The sequence below is a fragment of the Caretta caretta genome, chromosome 7 (assembly GCF_965140235.1).
Source record: "Caretta caretta isolate rCarCar2 chromosome 7, rCarCar1.hap1, whole genome shotgun sequence".
Classification (NCBI taxonomy): Eukaryota; Metazoa; Chordata; order Testudines; family Cheloniidae; genus Caretta; species Caretta caretta.
Window position 1 is genome coordinate 6725373 of NC_134212.1, and position 12658 is coordinate 6738030.

Consider the following 12658-nt stretch of genomic DNA (forward strand, 5'->3'; position numbering starts at 1 on the left):
TTCCACATGATCAGTCCCCCTGCATTACAGTATGCAGCAGCTTGGACAGCCTTTGCTTTGTCCTTAAGGCATAAGGCATGTGATATTGATGGTTCTATCGGGTGGCATGGTCGCCCTTGTCCAACATGATTCGCAGTCGTGTGGTTCTGCTGGATCCCTTGTTGCTCCTGGATGGGCAGGAACGATGATTCCCATCTCCCACTGACCGGGAAGCTGCAGCAGACCTCACCTCAGCCCTCCAATGCCTTTCCCTCTGCCAGTCTGGATGACTGCATTACATTCTAACTGCCCTTGGGTTGCATCTGCTTTGGCTTAAGCAGCACATGGCTCACCCTGTTCTGCAGGGACGAGTACCTCACACCTGCAGCACACTGCACTCCCTATTTATTCGAGTTAGAGAATGATTTACGGGGCTAGCGACAAACCTGCAAGGCTTGAGCTCTAGTGATTGGAGAGACCAGCTCTCTCTTTACGCACAGTGAAGGCTGCTAGGGGACTCCGGCTGTTGATACTTGGATCCATGGCCGGCTGTGTAAGGAGAAGGCTCTCACCTGGGGATCTTGCCTTGTGCTCTAGCAAGTTTTAGATCATGCTGCAGCCCTTCTATGAAGTCCTTTATGCTGCTCCGAGCATTTATCTTCCTGTCCGGTGGGATGGTTATGACAAGCCACTTTTCCAGGAGTGGCGGGACATACACAGAATGTTGTGCAAGCATTGAAATGGCATCAGTAAATAAGGTCCTGACCCTGCAAACACTTTTGCACTTGCTTCCCTTTAAGCACAGCAGCAGTTCTCTTCATTTTAAATGGAAGCACATGCATGAGGATTTGCAGAAGTGGAGCTGATGTTTGTGTGTTTTGTGGAGAGCACTTTGCTTCAGTTGTGATAGGCATTATGATAGTTGCCTACACAGGAAAAATTTATAGAGGCTCTAGGAACTCATTGAATTTCATCTCATGGAGTTTCCACTTAACCGTCCCAGCGGTAGGATGTGATATTCCTTTCCAAGCCCTCAGTTACTGAGACTTCTAGAGTGTCAGGGCTTTCACGTGGAGGTCAGTATCCCTGCCCCGCTCTCTGACTAGCACAGCTCCCTCATCAGCCACCTTACAATGGTCTCCCCCAAACATTTCTAGCATGGAAAGCTTCACAACACAGAAGTAAAAGGAAACACTGCCAGGACCCACTCCTGGCAAGTCTAAACATGAGACGCTCAGGTGGCTGTTTGTGAAGGAACGTGGCCAAGCGTCACAGAGCTAATGAGCACTTCAGAAACAGTGTGCTGTAAAACTGTGGCAAACACAGCATGCATTGTTTTGGCACCAGAAAGTACTGACTTGCTGTAGGAGGACAATAGTGTCAAACAATTTTAATTCGCATGACACTCTCAGCCTACTCACTCATGTTTAGCGATTGACAGGGGTAATAATTATACACCAGCTTTGGCCCCAATAATATCCAACCACCCTCTCCACCCCATTTCTGGTCTGATCATATAACAACATAAAATATTGTTAGCCTGCATTATAGCATATTGTAAGAACCACACTTTATCCTGGGTAGATTTGTTTCCTGTCCATACAGGCAAGAAAATAACAGCCAAACACGTTCTAAGGTCGCTATCGTAAAACAAAAAAACTTCAAATCCAGACTCCAGCGAGAAACTGCTGAATTGGAATTCATTTGCAAATTGGATACTATTAATTTAGGCTTAAATAGAGACTGGGAGTGGCTAAGTCATTATGCAAGGTAGCCTGTTTCCTCTTGTTTTTTCCTACCCCCCGCCCCCCCCCCAGATGTTCTGGTTTAACTTGGATTTAAACTTGGAGAGTGGTCAGTTTAGATGAGCTATTACCAGCAGGAGAGTGAGTTTGTGTGTGTATGGGGGTGGAGGGGATGTGAGAAAACCTGGATTTATGCAGGAAATAGCCCGACTTGATTATGTAAAGAGTTGTCACTTTGGATGGGCTAGCACCAGCAGGAGAGTGAATTTGTGTGGGGGGGTGGAGGGTGAGAAAACCTGGATTTGTGCTGGAAATGGCCCACCTGATGATCACTTTAGATAAGCTATTACCAGCAGGACAGTGGGGTGGGAGGAGGTATTGTTTCATATTCTCTGTGTGTATATAAAGTCTGCTGCAGTTTCCACAGTATACATCTGATGAAGTGAGCTGTAGCTCACGAAAGCTCATGCTCAAATAAATTGGTTAGTCGCTAAGGTGCTACAAGTCCTCCTTTTCTTTTTGCGAATACAGACTAACACGGCTGTTACTCTAAAACGTTCTAACATAGTTTAACCACACAGTATTGCAAGAAGGGGCTGAGTTCTATATGCATTTGCACACCCCCATTATATTGTACTTTAAACAATTTGCTTTTAATCTATTAAGAGTATAATTCATATTTTCAGTATCTTTTGAAAGATCTGAAATGCAACAGAGAGAGATTTGCAGAAATCCGCTCTCTAAGAGGCACCCTATTCACTTTCATTTTTGTCCTCTTCTGTATAAGACCCACAGTTCTCAAAGTCCAGACAAATTCAGGAAATTGGTGTTTTGTGTCCTCTCTACATTACTATTGAAGGTCCTGTTTCTGAAGAAATGTGGTGGCAAAATTAGTTTCATTTTAATGGAAAAACCGTATTGGATGTTACCTTGTACTGGTGCTTCTCGAACTGGCTCTTGGGTGTTTGGCGCATGGTTTGGAATAGCCGGTGGACCAAGAGGTGGATGCTCTTCTGTCCATTCTAGAGATAGAAAAAATACAAAACATAACTATAATAGAACAAAATCACCCACCTGGGTAGGGCTAAACCTTCTAGAAAAGTGAGGAGGACTGAAGGAGGAGGAGGAGGACTGAAAAGTGGAGCAGGCCATGTTGGTTACGTGGATTTGCATTGTGAGTTCCGAGGGATGTAGCCAATCGAAGTGTCACGCAGAAACTCCACAGCATACCTGCATTCTAAATGGCTGAGACTATTTCATTTCAGTGCTATCGCGGCATTACATGATTTTTAATAATCCAAAAATGTGTCAAAATAATGAAACAACTGACTGATGTGGAACATGTTTGCAACACCCAAGAATCTACTCTTAGCAATAATGTAAAAAGGAGTTTAATTCATATTTGATACTACTCCCTAGTCTTTCTTTATGTTTTATTAGTACCAGGCCAAATATAAAAATGACCTTTTGAAAAAAATCATAGTTTAGGCTCACAAGTTGATCTTTATAATTTCTGGGGAACAAGCAAGCTTGCTTTGTAACCTATCAGTGTTTCATAATTAAGTTAAAAGTAGTTAAAAAGTTCTCCCCATTTCAGGGATTCAAAGCCATTCAGTGCTAATATATTTTATCATTTCTCCTTCGCCTCGTGCTATTCAGTCTTCTAGTAAGAGCACCAACTACATGCCCCTTTATATCTCCTTGTGTGTATAATCCATCTTTTAAAATCACAGGGATCACCATGTAAGTATTTTACTGAAGGACAAATATGTCCACGTGGGGTAGTAAACTCAAGGGAGCGCATATTCTGTTAACAAATCTCTCAAGCATAATACTCTCCACGGGTGCCAACCTTCTGGTTGTTGTTGCTGCTGAAGCTGTTTTTTCCGTTTCGCTTCCAGAACTGGATTCTCATATTGTGTCTTCCTGTTAACGTGGCTGGAGAAGAAAGAGAGCAATAAATTAGGAAACATTTTGTGTGGCAAACAAAAATGACAGCCAGACTTGAAATTCCTGAGACAAAGGGGGCAAAAAAGCAAACTGCCAGGCATATGGCGAAACACTCACCAACTTGTGCCAAATGCTCATTTAGGAAAGCAAGCACAACTTATCTGCTGTGACATCTTGAGCAGGAATGGCTAATTCTTTCAACTACAATAAGAAGCAGTTTAACTGTGAAAATGAGATTAAGGCAGAAAGGATGCCCTGCCTGACTACATGCTAAAAGACAGACCTACATCATCCCTGCTTTAATCAGATTCCCAGAGGTGCAGTCATTCCCTGGCTCAGTGAAGTTTAAAAAAAAAACCTGATAACATCTGTCAGCTATCTAATCAATGCACAATATTAATATGGTGGGTGAAAAATACTTGCAATGCTTTGCACTGCAGATATGGGCAGCAAGACAGATTGAATGAAGGGGAATGTGTGACCTTGGTACAAGAAGTATTTTGAATTAGCAACCATTAAATAAGCTGGTTTGAAACCAACATAAATCAATCCAAGACTGCTACAAAATAAGCTTACTTACCTGTAGATGTGTGTAGAAACTACTAATGTCTACGCATCATGCATTGCGTCAGATGGATAGAGTTAACCCTTTTGTGAAACCCATGAAAAAAGTGACACCACCACAAAATTGCAAAAGAACTGCTAATCTGTTGACGCCGTTAAAGTTCTGCTGGAATTTACATGACTTGTGAATTAGACAGCTTCTTAATGAAGTCATAAATTCAGTAGAAAAAGCATTAGCCATTGCATTGAACACAATATTCAAGGGGGGCTGAACTCCCTCCCTCACCTACAAGCACACTGCAACTGAGGCATCTTTATCGCACTCCTAATCTTGAGATACCCCTTCTATGCAATTTAGCAGAGCCACAGAACTGCTGTAATTTCCTCTATAATATGTGGGGGACATAATTCTACAGGTCAGAGTGCATTGTGTTCCTCCACAGACCAGGAACACACACATACCTGTCCCCAGCTATAACATCTACACATTCAGACTAGAAACAAGGGGCAGATATTTAACAGGGAGGGTACTCAACCATTGGAGCAACTTAATTAGGGATGTGATAGATTCTCTATCACTTGAAGTCTTTCAATCAAGACTGGATGGATACCTTTTCAAGAGATCTGTTCTAGCTCAAAACAGAAGGGCTTGATACAAAAATTAATCCGCGTGATTTTCTGGTCTGTGTTTTACAGGAGATCAGACTAGGTGATCACAATGGTCCCTTCTGGCCTTAAAATCTATGGTGAGGGTGAAAGGGACCAGGAGAGGCTGGCAGAAAAGCCAGCTACCCCAGTTTTATCATAGGCTATAATTTCCCTATACTAGGGCAATTCTCAACTGCCCTCTGCTTTGATGGCACACGGTGAGCCTAGCAAGATGTGTGGACTGCAAAACAGTCATTGGCAATTTTATGAAAATGGGAATAGAACTGTGAAAAAGACCAATCCAACACTGAGCTACGATGTGTTGCACTTACTGTAGGCATCAATCATCCATCAAAACCTCAGTAAGTTCTATTTCAAAAGAGGCTGGCATGGTATGGACTCAATATTGCAGGTTTATTCTGAATCACAGGCCCAGCTGAAATTGCCTGCAGAGCTGCACTCTGCTGGATCATCAGTTGTTTTAATACTTGGAGAACTGATTACAAAGGTAGGAAAAAGTATGGTGATTTTTAACATGTCTGACCAGCATGAAAACATTAGCCAATTGTGGAGACATATCACTTGACTGGTTCTTGATCTTCACTTGATTGGTTCTACTGAGAAACGGATAGGTAAAGCACTAGCAAAATACACCTATTTGAAGAGTGAATACAAAATCGTGAAAAATCTACATCAGAAACTTCAGTACATGGACATATTGATTCAGGTGCAATTTTCACACAAGTCATAGGGATGATTTCAGTTTCTCTTTACACAATGGCACCTCTTTGCATAAAACTTACTGAGATGAACATCTTAAAAATCCTGCTATACGGAGACAAAACACTCATATCCAATTTCTCTAATGCTTATCGGTGAATTTCAAGCATCAGCTGCATTAAGCATCTAGCCAGTGTTAACTGTATTTGGTTAAAATTCAGCTAGAGTCCAGTTCAAAAGTTTACCATTAAGAAAGTGTGTTTTGCTGTCTAGAAGTTCTTTCCACAGTTCCATAGTTATCTTCAAAACAACTGTTTGCAAATAACTGCAAAACATGCACTACAGAGTCCCACTCAGAATTGTCTTCATTGGGTTCACAAAAAGGATAATTTTTTTTTAAATAAGCCTGATGCTAGACTGTTGATTTAATGAATCTAATAAGCATATGAAAACAAACTCATAAATCCTGTACGAGACTGTCAATTTCATGTATCCGTGGAAGGCTGAGAAGAATGTAATGGTTTCCAAAAAATGATATCACTTAAGTTTTTCATGAAATGAAAGTGTGTTTGTGTAAGAGATAAATCTATTTTATACCTGTATTAGTAGATGATAGATATTAATTAAAATGATCTGTTCTGTCACATTGTTGTTACAGTCCTATTTAATCTCACACTGAGGAGTGGCCTGAAATTAATGGGCATGCATATGCAAAGTAGCATTTGAAATGCTGGAGAGAGACCTCTTGGCATGACATTTAATAGATGAAAAATACCCCTGATATCTCTGGCAAATAAATGTCAGACCTTAATTATACAGTTTGCTAAACCTTGTTTCCCAAAGCACAGATGGTGGGGTCAAAAATGAGCCAAAGCAGATAGAATCTGTATTCCACGTCTATTCTGAAGGCTATCCTAAGCCATCCTAACAGACAGGAGTGTACACATAATTAAAAATTCATTTTATGGGGTCAGTGATGAAACAAAACTTGGTTCTCCGATTTCCCAAGGGAATTATCTGTCATCTAGATAAAGAGGAAACTCTTCTTATTCTGGAGAGAGTTACATTAAACCCATAATTCTTTACAATACAATACAGGAACCTTTATGGTTACTATTTGATCACACAAGCACTGTCATGTTTCATTCTTTGGGTTTTTTTTTTAATTGAATTGGTAATCTGCTTTATGAGAGCACATTTTGATCACACTGCTATACTAAGGAAATTGCTAAATTAATCACATACATTTATTCAAAGCTAGAATGGGTATCTCAGCTAAAAAGAATTCTGTCCTTGCCAAGAATGTGTCTCAGGCACCTAGCGATGAGTGCTCCTCCTTGCCTTTACTTCTAGCTATGCATTCATTAAGGAATTCAGGCATCTGAGTGTTAAGACTCTGAGGTTTCCCAATACTTCAATCCCAGTAGGCCTCTTCCCTATATAAGACCACTTGCAGTAATACAGATGGACAAGCCCTTTAAGGATATACATACACTTGGAGCTGGGGGGAGGGGTGATTTCCAGCTCAAAGAGACATACGCACGCAAAACCAGTAGTAGCGTAAACTGCCGTGCCATAGGCAGCGGATTGGGCTTGGTGCCTGAGTACATACCCATGAGGTCTGGATGCATTTGGACTCAGGATGGCTAGCCCCTGCTGCCACTGACTACTGCAGCCACGTTGCTATTTTGAGTGGACTAGCTTGCTGATAGCTAGTAGAAGTATATCCCCTCAAGCCGGCTCCATGTGGAGAACAGTTCATTCATAAGCTTTGATCTGGTACTGCTTCAAAGAGGACTCAATCAAAGTGCAATAACCAACTGTTAATACGCTTCAGCAGGGCCAAACAGACTGTTAATCCACAGCAGGGTAGCACACGGTGGATAGCTTGCCACAAACTAAACGCTCGTGTCGGCAAGCCCTAAGTGTACAGCACTCCTGTTTAGGTCACATCCTGTAATGCTGAGCCACGGCCAGCCACCAGGGGGTGCGCAGAAGAGCAAAGTATGATGTGCCTTCCTTCCTGAGACCAAGAATATTAATGCTTCACTTCCAGTATCTGGAGGAGTATGAGTCTTTAGGTTGCCTGTGCATTCCTATAGCACTGCAGGCTTTAAACAAAGCAATCAGGGTGGGTGACTGCCTTGCATCACACGTGACTAGCATTCTTAGCTTATTCGTAACTCTTTTTTGGTGGTGGTGGAGGCAAACACCACTGCCCCTAGCTGTGAGCCATTCAGTTGCAATGAATGATACAAAGATACAGCAAATTCAGATGGAAAAAGTTCTTATCTACTTGACATTGAAAACAGAAACGTCAAGCAACACTTACTCTACATAGTAGACTCCATATACAGGATCTTCAATCTTTTCCCAACCAGCAGGCAATTCTGGGGGCGGGAAAAAAAATGTATATGAATGCCTTAAAGATATAGTTTTCAGACAGGCATCCCAGTTTCACTTGGCTTACAGAATTCCACATCTGCTCATACTCTCACTTACAGAATAACTATCAGGAAAGAGAATCACAGCCATCATTTCTGTATCAGTGCATAGTCTAATGAGCACAAATATTACTGTTACCTTACCAGTAGTGGGATTAACAAACCATGCCCATTGCCTATAGTTTTATCAGGTCAATTTTTTGTTGCAGTTTATTATTTAGATTCCTGGGTTAAATGAACAGTCATGCATTCCTTGTTTAAGAGTCTCTAGGAGGTGCCTCTCTGTAGATGTTTTGGTTTGGGAAAGTACACTTTTTTTTTTTCCTCTGCTGAGTATTTGCAGTAACTGTACTTAAATACATTTCAGCATTTACCATGATTTATATATTAGCGCCCGAGTGTCCCCCTCAGGATCAGGGGCCCATTATGTTAGATGCTATGCAAACACAAATGTACTTCACTGTAGAACACTTGATACAAAAGCATTTAACGCCATAATCACATGTAACAGTCATTTTCATTTTTTTTTAATTAGAGCAATTACTAAAAACAGCTCTGAAGATGAAATTAGCATTTGGAAACCTATCCCCACTTTGTGCCTGCAGATTTTTAGACTGGAGTCATGTGGTACTTCTTTAACCACAAGCAGTGAACATCTTGACCTCTGACAATAGGACAAGCAGCAATGGGCTTAAACTGTAGTAAGGGAGGTTTAGGTTGGTCATTAGGAAAAACTTCCTGTCAGGGTGGTTAAGCACCGGAATAAATTGCCTCGGGAGGTTGTGGAGATCTCCATCATTGCCTAACCTGCTCTTAAAAATCTCCAAACATCTGTCAGGGATGGTCTAGATAATACTTAGCCCTGCAACGAGTTTCAGGGGACTGGACTAAATGATCTCTCGAGGTCCCCTCCAGTTCTATGATTCTATGATCACTTCAGCATAGTAGTGAGGGCTATTTGAACTGTATGTATTACTCAAGGGCCTGATCCTACTCCCACTGAATCAAACAAAGCTCCCAATGGCTTTCAGTCCTGAGGTACTACACAAGTTACTTTAAAGAAAGAACAATCGCCATACAATACACATGCATATGAAGACTATTAAAATACCCCAATGAGAAAGAATTCCTCATAAAAACAGCACTTATTGCCAAGTTGACAAGACCAATGGGAAATAATCTGTGTTTATTCATTATGGAATGCAAAGATTTATTTTTATGAATGGTATCAGTTGCTTAGCCAATACAATCAAACAGTGGCCCATTAATCAGAATAATGTAACTGTACAGTTCAGTATTTATAGACATCAGCTACACTGCCATAAAGGCACAAACAATTCCAGACCTAAAATGAAGGGAAGCCACACAAACACATATGGGGTAACTACTCCGAGTTTATGTTTGCATTCAGAATTGGCTGAACATCAGAAGAAATTAATTTCATGGGTTTTGCTCCACAAGTCCCTGGTTTGAAAATAAAAGATATGTTTCCCCCCCATTCTTTATTTTTACCCAATTTAAGCATCTTTGGATTCCTTGAGACATAAGCAATCAAATGCAAGCCAGTGCTAACCTTTGAGTATGAAACCACTTTGCAATCTTCTGAGCAGATCTCTTTTGCATGTAGGATGACCAGATAGCATGTGTGAAAAATCAGGACAGGGTATGAGGGGTAATAGGTGCCTATGCAAGAAAAAGCCCCAAATATCAGGACCGTTCTTATAAAATTGGGACATCTGGTCACCCTATTTGCATGCTTAGTCACCCTATTTGCATGAACGGGTTTGAAATTGACATTCCTCTACAAAGCACAAAAGTAACCTCAATATTAAAATGAAAGTGCAAAACTAAAGGCCAAATCCTGGAAGTCTTCCCTCACTTGAAACTCTCACTGATTTGAATGATGAAAAGACTGGGATTTAGTCAAAAAGTTTCAATCGATTAAAGATCTGACACAGACAAGAATCAAAAGGGTCAAAAGTTTTGGCTGACATTTCATTCTTAACTTATTCCACTGTGGAAGCAGATGGCTGTGGAGGCCAGGTTGGATTGAGAGATGGAAGTAGACCACCAAAACAAGAGTTAAAGTTGGAGAGTGATGCTTCAGTTTGTTGGCTACGCTTTTTATGTCACAACGTTCAATAATGTTTATTTTATTTTCAAATCTCAGACTATTGTTTTTGGCCAGTGTCACTGCCTTATCTTTATTTAAAATGTTTTTAGTATTAACATTTCATTTTTCTTTTCTGTAAAAGAAAAGAACATTTATGGAAGGTCACAAAACAAGGACCTTGGAATTGCTCCACTGACATTCCAGGCTATTGGATAAATACTTCTTTAAGCAGTTTTCAATTTAACAAAACACATTTCTACATGTGTTGAAAATGAACAAGATAAGAACTGGTGCTTTGGAGCCATAAGTAGTCTATTATATAGATCCACATCCAGGAATCTAATAAAAAGTCTTTTGAAATGCTCTAAAGCAAGAAGTTACTCTTCATTAGTAGCACCCACTTTGCAAAGTCCAGTATCTGGGTTGTTTTAAATGATTCCCACCCATCTTCAAGATGAGCCAGAGCAATTAGATCATAGAATATAGCTTTGACCCAGGAAAGGAATCCCTATTCCTGCAGTCCCATGTGGTTCTATGAGGGCACACTCATGTGGACCCCCATGGAGGATTATAATCTAATATTAACTCAGAGCAAGAGCATTTGGCTTTAAGTGCCCAACTTATATTTTTAAGCCTGGTGTCAACACACGATCCTAGCTGAGAGCCTGTTGGTCAGTGTTCCAGCCTACAAGAGTGATAAATCCCTGAAAATCAGGAAAACCCCAGCCAGATTGAGAGTTAGCTTGCCCCGCTGCACCTATGTAAGAATCTATCCCTAAAACCTTTTGCTGGAGCATTCCATCCTTGTACAGTCATAGCTCAAATGCCAATGGTTGCACCTACACGAGAAAACTAAGCCCTGAAATTCACTACAGCTTGACTGGTCACAGCCATTTTGGAGGTTGGGCACAGCGATTTTTACCAGCCTGCAATTTATTCTGCAGTCTCTGATATTGCTACTACTGATTGAGCTGCACAGAAGTGAATTACGTGTCTCAGTGTAGACAAGACTAGTAGGAGTTGTCCATGTGGAACAATGTTAAATCTTTCCCTAAGTGTTTAATTTCTATCCTAAAATCCTAATATAGATGACCTCTGTTCTGTTAAAACAGAGGTCATCTATATTACTACCTATTATATCTGTTTCTTTAGAAAATATAAGATAAATACAAAATATTGTGAAAGTTTCAAGTTGATTTCCATTTAATTTTCTCACATTCAGAAAACAAATGTTAAACTTGAGTTAAAACTAAGGATGTTAATCTCTGGCACAAACCAATTTATACTAACCACTGGTGTTCCTATTGTACTGCAGATGTTGATGGTATGTTTTGACCATACTTCACTGACCTTGCTGGTACTGACTGAACTACTGCAAATGTTAAACATCTTTCTTGACATGCAAATATTGTAAACCCCTGTAGTACTTATATGGACCCCGATTTTACAAACACTTGTCTCTACTATTGTGAGGAGTCGCCCGGATATTAAACTACTCATGTTAGTACAGTTAAGCACATGTGCAAGTTGGTACAGGATCAGGGCTATGGTTATCAACCAATGCTCTTCCCTGGATCTACTGCCTCTGTCCATCCTTCCCTTGAAGTTACACTGGGTGCTGACGGGTAATAAAGATCTGATATGAAGCTGATAGGAGCAAGCATTTAAATGTAGTTGTTACTCATAATCTTGTTATTTTATAATATTACTACTTCATCTTGACTGGTTTTGAGACATTTTAATTAAAAATACATTTCAGTTCAGCTGTCTCCATGCACTTATTCTCGATGTTATTTTAGTCTGTGAAAGATTACCAGCCATCGCAATGGGAACCTTAGTGCTGTGGGTTGTGCCAACACCTGCTACAGGAATTGAGAAATTATTCCTTTCTGTAATCTCTTTCCAAGTGTTGCACTAAAAGGAGTTAGGTTCTTAACATTATTCCAGCCACACTAACCACAAGAGCAGCTTCTTGTATAGCATTTTAAAAAGCAGTCAATTTTTATTGGCTGCTTCTGGCATATCCATCACACAGAAGTGGGACTCAGTCTACACTTTCAAGTAATTAAGGAAACCAGAGATTAATTCCACTGTAATATAATCGGCTACCATAGAAAGTTATAAATTTCTTTAAAGCAATGAACAACCTAATGAAAATACAGTTACATATAATATACTCATCCCTTTCAACTCTCAAAATGGACTAGAATGTGGAGCAGAAATAATTGTCTAATAGTTTTCTGCACTATAATTAAAGACTGAACTAACTAATGCTAAATGAGATTATATATTATGATTGCATTCTTCAAAAACACTTAGAAAATACCACTGGACCACACCATCTAAAATAAATTTATTCTTGATTTATAACATCAGCTACTAGGGCAAAATGTCTGCTGTTTCATTGACAAATTCAGCAAAAACATTCTGTGGGATATTTTTAGCCAGTTTTCCAAATTTCACTCAGTTTCTCTAATCTGGAATGCTGGGTACTA

At 40.2% G+C, this 12658-nt stretch overlaps 1 protein-coding gene across 30 annotated transcripts in view; it reads right to left on the reverse strand.

Annotated features, from left to right (window-relative positions):
* The window catches only part of MAGI1 (membrane associated guanylate kinase, WW and PDZ domain containing 1), a 486586-nt gene that overhangs the window by 72815 nt on the left and 401113 nt on the right, over positions 1–12658 (reverse strand). For all 30 annotated transcript variants that reach the window (XM_048856812.2, XM_048856808.2, XM_048856818.2 and 27 more), the window contains 3 exons: positions 7939–7996; positions 3577–3662; positions 2654–2746 (listed from right to left, as the gene is read on the reverse strand). In XM_048856812.2, coding sequence (XP_048712769.2) covers positions 2654–2746; positions 3577–3662; positions 7939–7996 — 237 coding nt within the window. The remainder of the gene's footprint in view (positions 1–2653; positions 2747–3576; positions 3663–7938; positions 7997–12658) is intronic.